The 11,481-nt window shown below is 38.2% G+C and overlaps 2 protein-coding genes across 13 annotated transcripts; one reads left to right on the forward strand and one right to left on the reverse strand.

Moving 5' to 3' along the window:
• Positions 1-519: 519 nt before the first annotated feature.
• On the reverse strand, positions 520-5,311 carry LOC121257545. 12 transcript variants are annotated; one of them, XM_041158577.1, is made up of 9 exons: positions 3,417-3,432; positions 2,939-3,176; positions 2,728-2,851; positions 1,891-1,924; positions 1,724-1,770; positions 1,447-1,587; positions 1,290-1,354; positions 1,134-1,206; positions 520-1,047 (listed from the first exon to the last, which is right to left on the reverse strand). In XM_041158577.1, exons 3-9 carry the CDS (start codon positions 2,751-2,753, stop codon positions 882-884), a joined length of 552 nt encoding a protein of 183 aa, XP_041014511.1. In that variant the 5' UTR covers positions 2,754-2,851; positions 2,939-3,176; positions 3,417-3,432; the 3' UTR covers positions 520-881. The 12 variants fall into 12 exon arrangements, 1 of the variants encoding a protein (XP_041014511.1); XR_005939236.1 differs by lacking the exons at positions 520-1,047; positions 1,134-1,206; positions 1,290-1,354 and adding exons at positions 2,123-2,236; positions 4,658-4,847; positions 5,072-5,311 and having other exon boundaries at positions 1,507-1,587; positions 1,670-1,770; positions 3,371-3,445; XR_005939229.1 differs by lacking the exons at positions 520-1,047; positions 1,134-1,206; positions 1,290-1,354 and adding exons at positions 4,658-4,847; positions 5,072-5,311 and having other exon boundaries at positions 1,507-1,587; positions 3,371-3,445.
• Positions 5,312-6,049: 738 nt separating this feature from the next.
• LOC121256907 (beta-galactosidase 13-like) lies at positions 6,050-11,445 on the forward strand. Its single transcript, XM_041157701.1, has 19 exons — positions 6,050-6,695; positions 6,822-6,917; positions 7,252-7,364; positions 7,466-7,532; positions 7,638-7,730; positions 7,819-7,962; positions 8,102-8,196; positions 8,372-8,477; positions 8,572-8,656; positions 8,743-8,861; positions 8,950-9,117; positions 9,259-9,437; positions 9,569-9,678; positions 9,758-9,867; positions 9,950-10,057; positions 10,161-10,265; positions 10,480-10,625; positions 10,730-11,075; positions 11,187-11,445. The coding sequence occupies exons 1-19, from the start codon at positions 6,513-6,515 to the stop codon at positions 11,313-11,315; spliced, it is 2,502 nt and encodes an 833-aa protein (XP_041013635.1). The 5' UTR covers positions 6,050-6,512; the 3' UTR covers positions 11,316-11,445.
• Positions 11,446-11,481: the final 36 nt, after the last annotated feature.

Genomic DNA, 11,481 nt, shown 5'->3' on the forward strand with positions numbered 1-11,481 from the left:
AACTCCACGTGCATGGATGACCGACTTTCCTCCTCCTACCTCTGGATTCCACAATCTTTGTATCTGCCTCTATCCCTGATTTCTGCCTTGCTTCTTCGGCTAACTTATAAATTAGAGGAAGGAAATTCGTGAACGAAACCTGGTTGGTGATAACTGTAAGGTTGCTGGTCTTGACTGAGAGTGTCACTTCGAGTTGAAGATTTATGGTTTGTTTAGATTCTAAGAATATCTTAAAATATTTGTAAATATTAGTAAAATAATAGTAGATAATTTACAAATAGTAATGAATAATTTGTAAATAGCAATAAAGTAATTTGAAAATATCTAAAAATAATTGTCTTCCCAAACAAGCCCTTAAATTATTGGGTGCTAACAGTTTTTAGGAACCAGTTTTCTCGGTTGGAAAGGTCGATAATTTATTTGATCCATGTGAAGTAAACACAATACATAAGTCCGAGAATTAATTGGATAAAAGACATTGCATTTGCACAATTTACTGGTTCTCGTCATGAAAAAATATAAGCTCTAAACCCAACTCAAAATGATTATTTCAACTTCTAGAATATATACTTAAGATACTTGAAAATGTGGAGCTAAGTATTGGCTACAATTACTTTATAAGGACAGGTTTTCATGAAGAAAGAGCCTCCTACGAGGTAGGTGTGTAGGAGAGATTCCAAAATTATCAAGACTCCGATCTTAATGATCTTCTGACTGAGAACTTTGAAAAGGAGCAGCTCCCTGAAATACATTCACTAGACAGCATCATTTGGGAGCTGTGGTTCCCCACCATCAAATATGAATTCTATTGTTCCCTGATGCTACCTGATCCCCATAGTCGGATTTCAACTTCCAACGAGTTGGAGCTACATATAAGACACTCACAATTCTTCATCTGAACTAACAATATCTAATTGAATCAATTTTCCTATATCTTGCCTGGTTTTGCCGACCACACCTAGTCCATGCCGCTCGGCCTTCATTCTCTTGGCATCCGGTTGCTGATTTCCAATTACAGATGACTCTTCTTCCATGGTAGATGATTTCCTGAGAAATGACAGATAAATCTTCCACAACTTAAAGAAAGCACCAAAGGCCTTTATATCACAATGACTCATAGTGCATTGATTCACCTTTTCTTGGACATGTTAATAGGTTGTTTTAGAACTGTTGATTCTTTATCTGGATTCGTTGAAATCATTTTCCCTGCGATTAAAAGGAAAAAGTAGCTCAGAATGAAATCTCATGAAATCACAATGAGCATATGAAAAAGACCTGAGATCTTAAACCTGCAATTGCAGTAAGGAACCTTATCCCTTGTGAGTATGTTCTTGCCATCACTTTACCTGCATTGCTGTTACAATTAAAAAAAAAGAAACATCTCCAATAAGTGAAAAAATGAAAATATTTTCACAACAGAAACAATATATTGTATCCATGTCAAACCTAAGTGTCTTTCTGAGTCCTTCCACAGAAAGTAGTTTTAATGGTTCCATGGGCTTTTTGAATTTTATCCTGTCTTCTAAAGAATCAACCATGCAAATCCCTTCCGGAGTGAGGGAATCCCTAAATGCAGCTCCTAGGTTCCTGTTAAGGAAACAAACAAGTTGAAGGCACCTGTAGCAAGAAACTGAAGACAATTGAAGCGAGTTTATTATTGAAATAATACAATTAGTAGATAATGGCCTGAAGAGTTGTATGACACTACACACTAATCACCTACCCTCCCTTGAGCTCAGCTCGATTTCTGACACATTTCTCTGAAGCTTTCTGTAGAAATAAAGCAGATGGTAAATATACATAGTAGAGTAGGAAAACAAAAACAGAGAATAAAACAGATGGTTGGCTTTGAACATAATTAGTCAAACAGATTAAAGTATATATGCTTACCAATGTATGATATTTACAACATATTCCACTGAGCCTGAAATACCATGAAGACTCGAGATATCAAAAAATTTCGTGGGTCAGTGGATAAGAAGAAATATCATGCTACAAAAATACACACAACATCGATAATGGAATTATGGGTCAGCTGCTAATGGGAAGACGAATGATCAAGTTGCCATACAATGAGATGGTGAGTTTGATAGATGCACATTATAAAAATGCCATGACCTACCTTCATGAAATTTTGACCGAGGACCTCTGATGAAAAGTTACAAAAGTGCTTCCTTTGGTTCATTTTCCACCCATATGCTCACCACACAATCCTTCGAGTGCAGACCAGAAGATGCTACTCACAAACACATGCTCTCATTACTTGACCTATTGTGTTTCTCATTACTTGACCTATCAACTAAAAGTAATTGTGCTAATGCTACAGAATATCAGATCAATGGTTTTTTGCATTTCAATTTTCACCCGATATACCCAGAAAACTGCAAACCAGTAAATTTATCATTAAGACTAATTTCAGCAATGGTTCTGTGAAAAGTAACCACAGAGCGGATATCCAAGGAGCTCATGGGAAACTCTCCTTTCCGGTGGTGGTGGATTTCAGTTTGTATTTATCTAATCTTGTTAGTTGTAGGTCCAATGCTATCCCTATGTTTTACTGGTTGACAAGTACTTGAGAAAGGCTATTCTAGAACCAACTCATCATGGCAGATGACACACTTATGATTTCACACAACTAGATTTATTTCAAACTCAATTACTGACAGTGAATGTCGTGAGCAGTTCATTCCATAATACTAAGAAATCCAAGGAGTACCCATAACCTACTTATTTATGCCTATTGTACAAGGCATCCGTCCTTCCTTTTTCCCTTACAAACTCCATAATCAACTGCAGTTCCAATCTTTAAAATTTGAGTAGGAGAATACACACTCAGAGAAAACCCTGTACCCTGCAAAAACAGAAAAGGGAAATTTCAATATATCGGTGAACCTTAACAGACATTTCCATTGACACATGATGAGTTGATAGTTGATACCACTGCATCCTTGCGTACAGCACAATTGAACAATGCAAAGACTGTTCCAGCCTGCTCTTTCCAGTTCTTCTGATAAGCGTAACCGAACAAGAAAAGAGAAACGGTATTTTCATCTAGACATCCCACCTTCCATATACAATAGTTCTTTCCTGTAGAACTGGTCTTTGAAGTCCCCTTCTCGGTCAACACTCCAACAGTTGCCCAACAACCCGGCAGAGTGTCCCCTACCAAGAAGTTCCTACAACATATCCAATATCTGAAATCACTACCATCACTCCGTTTAAATTAAATCAAATTAAGCTTCATGCAACATTTTAAGTGCTCGTCTATAAAAGCAAAACCGAAGAAAAATTGTCTGCTAAAGCAAGAGAATCACTTCGAAGATTCCAAATATTAATGCCTATTTATACAATGCAAAGTGCAATCTCATACTTCATAGTTGATAACTGAACGAAACAAACATCTGAAAACAGCACACCGAGCTCTGCTGCACTGACCAAGCGGTTCCTGATCAAAGGAGGAATAAAAACAAACTAGGTGTGAAACGATTAAAAAAACCTCCAAACTACTATAAATTTGATTTTACACTGCATACAATTGCTCAGAAAACTGCACATAAAGAATAAAAAAGTAATCTTGTTTCTCATGTCTCAAGGCTGTTGTTAGGTAAAGTATGTGATGAGGGCGAGGAAAAGTTGATAAGCGATCAAAGATGTGTACACGAGAAGCCCAAGTGAAGGAAGGTAAGGATGGGTCGAATTAGGTAAAACACACCATTTGGCGAGGAAAAGTTGATAAGCGATCAAAGATGTTTACACGAGAAGCCCAAGTGAAGGAAGGCGAGGAAGGGTCGAATTAGGTAAAAAGCACCGTTTGGAGCGATCTTGTGAAGATACCAGGAGCTGCTGTGTTTGACTAAGAGTTTTATTCAATAGGGCTTATATCTTGAGAGATCCATGCAGACAAAACAGGTCCTGCAAAGACACCTCTCCCAGAAGGACACCGTCATCTTCAGTGTCGTGCTCAAGGAAAATGGTTCCTTCATGTTGTGTTCCTCAAATCCTATAAATATCAGGTATGCATTGCTTCTATCTAGATTTATTTAGAAACTCCTGCCTCTCTCATTGACTTAACTATCAGAGGAATCTCCACTGGAATCACCTGGGGTTGTTTCTCTGTTTTGCAAGAACTTATTGTGGATGTTGCAAATGCTGCTGAGAATTGTCTCAAATGAATTAAATTCCAAAAGAAAATGAAATTCTTGATCGCTAAGCCATATTACCACGTGACCCAAATTAAAACAGTGCACCGAGCTCAACAATGAAGAGAAAGGACTCTAACCTCAACAACACCACCCACCCCCCAAGAAAAAAGTAACAATCAAAACAAAAACAAAAATGACAAATGAAATCACATAAACTACTAAATGCTATGTTTGGTTGTTGAATCAAATTCAACTCATCTCGAACCAATTATTGACAGGATCCACGATTTTTTCAATTTCTTATAAAAAAGTTAAACTCATCTCAACTTACTTTATGCATTTCGACCTAAAAAGTTAAATTCATCCCAACCTAAAAAAATTAAACCCATCTCATTGGAACCCACAAAATATTATTATTCACAATTCAGTTCAACTCATCTCAACATCCTAATCCGGCCTAAGTATCATACACGCATGCCTCATCTCCTTTTTAGGATAAGTAGCGAATCACTAACCTTATTCGCAAGCCCAAAAATTTCTCAACCTCAGTATAGTTGGAGGCCTTCGAGCCCTTCAATTTACCAGCTTTCTGAACCGGCTTGTACTCGTAGTCAAGGAAGTCTCGCACGGCGTCTCTAAAGACGGACACGTCCGACTTCTCACTTTGCCTCGGCGATCTATCCTCCGAGAGATATCCTGAAAAGTCAAAACCATTTTTTTTTAAATCAAACAGAGACCCAACGAACCCCCCCCAAAAAAAAAAAAAAAAAAAAAAATCCCCAAAACACCAAAGCAGTGCATGATTAGATAAAAATGGCGGCACCCAAAGCTAGTTTTCGTAAACTAAGTGGAAACTGACAAATACATAGGAAAATTAGAGAACTTCGATGCTGAAATGTAAAAAGAAATAAAGAAGATAATATGAAAACCTGGTGAATAGGGTGAAGGAGAACCTGGAGGGGTATCCAAAACTCTCTCTCTGAGGGACAGAAGGAGATCGAGGTCGTCTTTGTGGCTCGACATAGGTGGAACTCTCTCTCTCTCTCTCTCTCTCTGTGAGACGGCTATACGTTGAGAAAGCTAACAGAGGAATGGGAAGAGTTTTGGTTTGGTCTTTGGAGGGAAAGTTGGAACTTCTTGCCGGAGGAGAGATGCACTAGGATGTTAGAGAAAATCATCATCCATTTTTCATCGTATTCTTGTTGTTATTTTATGACGTGATATTATATGATAAATTTAAAAATAAAATATAATATATAATCCTCAGTTATCTAATATCATACAATAAAATAATAAAGAAATAAATGATAAGTAGGATTCTTCAAGATATTAACGTCCCTAAAATTAGATGGAGGTTAGATCATTGAAATCGATATTCCTTTATTTGCTACATAATATTACGCGACAGATAATATAATAATATTCCTAAACACGTATGAATGGATAGTTTTGGTGTGTATTAATTTGAATATTTGATATTTTTACAAAATAAAAAATAAAGTATTACCATAAAATGAAGTTAAATCCCTTTTCAGCGTTTATAATTTTAATAAATAGTACTACTTTTTATTCTAAATCTTATTATTTCTAATTATATCCCTATAACACATAATTAAAACTATTTAAAATGGACTCATTTGAATATCATGTACGATGAAAATGGTAAAGTATAGGATAAATGATTATTGCAAAAAAAAAAAAAAAAAAATATATATATATATAGGATAAATAATAAGATTTCTCACATTTCTTTTGATATTATAATGATTGTGGGTAAATCATGGTATTAATTTGCTTTGTATTTTTTGCAAAATTCCCAAGACGAGGAAGAATTGCGGCTCTTGTTGGTGGTATAGCAAAGAGTGCCAATATAGAGGCCGCAGAGTAAGAAGCTTCCATGACTTACCCGCAGAGTAAGGCCATCCTCGTATGCCCATGAGTCCGGTTCGCATTCCCAAGAAACTCTGCCAAGAATAGCATGAAGACAGTAAAATATGCTAACAAAAATTGAGAGGGAAATTGGGAAAAAAAAAAAAAAAAAGAACTTTAGGAAACACAAGGCTCACAGCTCTAACAAAGAAATGGCCACCAAGAGATCTCAAAACAGAAATTCAATATATAAGTTCCGAGCTTTCCTCCAAGCCCTCTATATTTACCATTTCGTTGACCCAATAGAGGCTTTTTCATGGAGTTTATGTTTCAGCTTCCGGGTACCTACACCTTCTAAGGCGGCTTCCCGAATTGTCTCACACTATCTCTCTTTTTTTTTTTCCCCCTCTACTTCTCATTTTTTTTCTGTTTTCCGCGGAGTTATTTATCATTCTACTGATCTCCGAACTGGGTTCGGTTTCTAGTTGAGGAGTGGTTACAATGGCAGTGCCAAGCCGCGTGCTCTTGCTCGCCGTTCTTTCTCTGCTTTTAGTCTCAGTCGCAGTTGGCCATGGCGAGGACAAGTTTCAGAACGTGACTTATGATGGAAGGTCTTTGATCATCAATGGAAAGAGAGAGCTTCTGTTTTCTGGTTCCATCCATTACACTCGTAGCACCCCGGAGGTAACTTAAACGTCAACTTATTGAGCTATCCTTTTGTTATGTGTTTTTCTTTTCGGGAGTATTTTCTTGAGGGGTGAGTTCTAAATGGATGAAACTGATGTGTAGTGTTGTTAAACTGGATTTTAGATGTGGCCAGATCTTATAGCAAAGGCTAAACATGGAGGTTTGAATGTGATTCAAACTTACGTTTTCTGGAACATTCATGAGCCCGTGGAAGGGCAGGTAAGAAATGGTTTCGCAGACAGAAATTGATCTGAATTCATCGGTCAGAAGTAAGAAATGGTGTTGAAGGCAGACATTGTGCTGAATGAATAATTCTAAACATAAGCCCAGACTCTGAACACTATTTAAAAACATGTAATTTCATCATTTACCCTCATATTTCATATTATTTCATGAAATATGAAATATGAGGATAAAAAAGTAAAATTACATATTTTTAAATAGTGTGCAGAGTGTGGGACTTCTGTCTAGCATGACTTGTGCTGAATTCATCTATCAGAAATATTTCTCTGTCTCAGTTTAACTCATCAATGATGTTCCCAATTTTTGGCAGTTCAATTTTAATGGAAATTATGATCTGGTGAAATTCATCAAGCTGATTGGGGAGCAAGGAATGTATGTGACCCTCAGGATTGGGCCATTCATCCAAGCTGAATGGAATCACGGGTATGCCTTTGGTTTCTCATTTTCTTCTTCCTCTTATATGATTTTCTTGCTGCAATGTAACCTCCCTCTAAAATTCTGCTGTTCTAAACTTTAAACTTCAGAGGAATTCCATATTGGCTAAGAGAGGTCCCTGACATCATATTCCGTTCTAATAATGGACCATTCAAGGTACTCAATTTTGCACCATCATCTTAAGGGTGCAAATTTATTTTGGGAGATCTAATATGCCATAATCAAGGAACTCTACTGAATTGAGTTTATTCCTATTTGCAGCAATACATGAAAAAATATGCGAAAATGATTATAGATAAGATGAAAGAGGAGAAACTGTTTGCTTCACAAGGAGGGCCCATCATCTTGTCACAGGTTTGGTTCCAGTCTAATAACGCTCCTTTTCTTCGTAGGAGATCTTACCATCTTATTAATTTGATGCTTAAAATAACTCATAACGCAGATTGAAAATGAATACAATCACATCCAACTTGCATATAGAGATATGGGAAGCAGATATGTTCAGTGGGCAGCAAAAATGGCAGTGGGACTGAACACTGAAGTTCCATGGATCATGTGCAAGCAGAAGGATGCTCCAGATCCAGTGGTGAGTTTGCAAAATCTTTTAATGTAACCTTCGGGATCGAAAGAATTACCTCTGAAAAGATTTTCAGGAATTGAGAAGTAAGACAACAACCAAAAAAGTCCTCGTAATTTTGACTAAAAGTACACACTTTGATGCGCAGATCAATACATGCAATGGAAGACACTGCGGAGACACTTTCACAGGCCCAAACAAACCCCACAAGCCTTCTTTGTGGACTGAGAACTGGACTGCTCAGTGAGTGTACCCCTCGGTGATCTTTAGTGAACCATTAATGGCTGGTCATAGGCTAGTCAATAAGAAAAGAAGAGCATGTCATAAACAAATACACGCACATGTTAATGGCTTATATAGCTGTTTTTTACCTTCATGGTAATGCTAATGGCTTTGCAATTGTTCTTTGTAATTACAGGTACAGAGTATTCGGAGACCCTCCATCTCAAAGAGCAGCAGAGGATATTGCATTCTCAGTTGCCCGCTTCTTCTCAAAGAATGGAACTCTTGTCAACTACTATATGGTAGGAAGATACACGACCTTCTCATTTTTCTCAAGGGATGAAGTTTGCTTGGAAGGTTTTCTTCCCTAATGCACATCCCCTTCATAATTTGCAGTACCATGGTGGGACTAACTTCGGGAGAACGAGCGCCGTCTTTACAACAACTCGCTATTATGATGAAGCTCCTATTGATGAATATGGTAAAGATTTCTAGTATTGGGATCTCTAATATCTCAATGATTCTAAGGTTGCTCAAACATATGGGGCCCTTACACGTCTAACGCAGGTTTGCAGAGGGAACCCAAATGGAGCCACCTTAAGGACGTGCACAAGGCTCTAAATTTATGCAAGAAGCCTCTGCTTTGGGGTGAACATGGCGTCCAAATTTTGGGCAAGCATACAGAAGTAAGCATCGAATAGAGTAAACAATGTGGCATATAGCTTCCTTCCAATCACTATTATTTGATATGTTTTAAGTTGTTCTACCATTTAGGCTCAACTCTTCGAGATTCCCGGAACAAAAGTCTGTGCTGCATTTTTGGCCAACAACAACTCTAAATCGCCAGAAACAGTTGATTTCAGGGGTGAGAAATATTACCTGCCTCCACGTTCCATTAGTATCCTCCCTGATTGCAAGACTGTGGTCTTCAACACACAAACAGTAACTCCTCATCTCTTACATATAGTCTCTCTGTAACATAATTAGTACAGATTGTTTCTTCGGTTGTGTATTAGTGCCCCTAAATTACCAGTATTTGGATTTTGGGAATGTCTAAGGGGTTCTTCTCTGATATAAAAACAGATTGTATCGCAACACAATGCAAGGAACTTGAAGAGCTCGAAGGTTGCAAAGAATCTCAAGTGGGAGATGTCCTCAGAACCAATCCCAACTGTCGAGGAGTTGCCAGTTGATTCCAAGACTCCAAAAGAGCTCTATAGTTTTCTTAAGGATACCACAGACTATGCGTGGTACACCACTAGGTAAGCGAATCTTAAGCACCTTGTGAGTGAAAGATAGATTGAGTTAAGATCTGTCTAACTCTAATAAGGATTCCGAACTGGAGCTAACAGTGATGAACCTGTCTGACATGTTTTGCATATTCTGATTGCAGCATAGAATTGGGTCCCCGTGACTTGCCAATGCGGCCTGATATTCACCCAGTACTACGCGTTGCAAGTCTTGGCCATGCCTTGCATGCATTTGTGAATGGCGAATATGTTGGTGAGCGCACAATCAAGCACAACATTCTCTTTACTTAAAAAACTTCACATATCCAGCTCATTGTACTTAAGGTTTTCAGGATCGGCGCATGGAAGCCACGACGAGAAGAGCTTTGTCTTTCAGAATGCTGTAAATCTCAAGGCCGGGGTTAACCATATAGCTCTGATTGGCATGACGGTGGGACTACCGGTGAGTAGCTCCTAGCTTTTTTATCATGCATTTTTTTTGGGATCTAGACAAGGCTCTTACAAGCTGTTCTTTGCCTATGAAGGATAGTGGAGCCTACATGGAGCACAGGTATGCGGGTCCTCGTGCTATAACTGTCCTAGGTTTGAACACAGGAACTCTTGATCTGACAGTCAATGGTTGGGGGCATCAGGTACTGAGGAGCCTCTTAAAGTTAGCTGCACTTGCTGAAATAGAGAACTTCAATAGAAAAAATGAATATGATTAATGGAAAATGACTACTGCCCATTTTGCAGGTTGGTTTAACGGGAGAAAAAATGAAGGTGTTCACACAGTCAGGCTCACACAGGGTAGAATGGAAGAAAGCTGATGGGCAAGGGCGTGCTCTTACATGGTACAAGGTATGCTAGGAGAAACATGTCCCATTGCAGCTCTTGATAAAGAATTCTAAATCACAGTTATTATTCGAAAATTGGCAACAATAATAACTTAAATTTTCATAGTCAAAGAAACTTTATTAGGAAATTACAAACTGAAGAAGAAAGATTCAAGTACATTGAAGGGTGTTGTGGGCTTTCAAAAACCTTCACACTTGTATGCATATTCTTGTTGCAGACATATTTTGATGCTCCTGAAGGGAATGATCCTGTTGCTATCAGGATGACTGGTATGGGCAAGGGAATGATTTGGGTCAATGGTAAAAGCATTGGCCGTCACTGGATGTCCTTCCTCTCTCCTCTCGGAAAGCCTTCTCAATCAGAGTAAGTAAAGCTACAAGTAAACTACACTTACGAGTGATTGAAATATTCATGAAAAAGCAATCTAAGTTTCTTTTTCCTCAATTATGTTTTGCAATTTTCATCAGCTACCATATCCCGAGATCTTTCATAAAGCCAACAGAAAATCTCCTTGTTGTATTGGAGGAGGAGAAAGGGAACCCAGAAGACATTGAAATCCTACTTGTCAATAGAAATACAATCTGCAGTGTCATAACTGAGTATCATCCACCCCATGTGAAGTCATGGCAGAGGAAGGAAAGCAAAATCAGACCTGTGGTGGACACCGTGAAGCCAGCAGCTCAACTGAAGTGTCCAAATCACCAAGAGATTGTTGCTGTAGAGTTTGCTAGCTATGGTGATCCTTATGGTTCCTGTGGAAGCTTCTTAATGGGCAACTGCAATGCTCCCATTACCAAGGAGGTTGTTGAACAGGTAAAAATACATTATTCCCCAAATGTTACCTTGTCATAATGTCACGTGAAACTATTTTCTTTGGTGAGCAAATTCAAATGCTAATTGTAATGCTGTATTGGCATTGAGCAGAATTGCTTGGGAAAAACTAGCTGTTCAGTTCCGATTGAGCGCGAACTTTTCATCAAGGACAACGATGCATGTCCAGATATCATGAAGACACTTGCCATACAAGTGAAGTGCGACCACAAGAAACATTAGAGACGATCGGATCTCAGTCATACGAGTGTTTGCGATCATGGGTTGGAATAGTGATATTAAGCCCATGGTAATTTCAAGAGCAAAGTAGAATCGAATGGTAATTGGATTTTAAAGTTTTGTTCTTTTTAAATACTAGAAGTTTTAAGGTTGCATTTACCTTTTTTCT

Source organism: Juglans microcarpa x Juglans regia, chromosome 3S (assembly GCF_004785595.1).
Source record: "Juglans microcarpa x Juglans regia isolate MS1-56 chromosome 3S, Jm3101_v1.0, whole genome shotgun sequence".
Classification (NCBI taxonomy): Eukaryota; Viridiplantae; Streptophyta; class Magnoliopsida; order Fagales; family Juglandaceae; genus Juglans; species Juglans microcarpa x Juglans regia.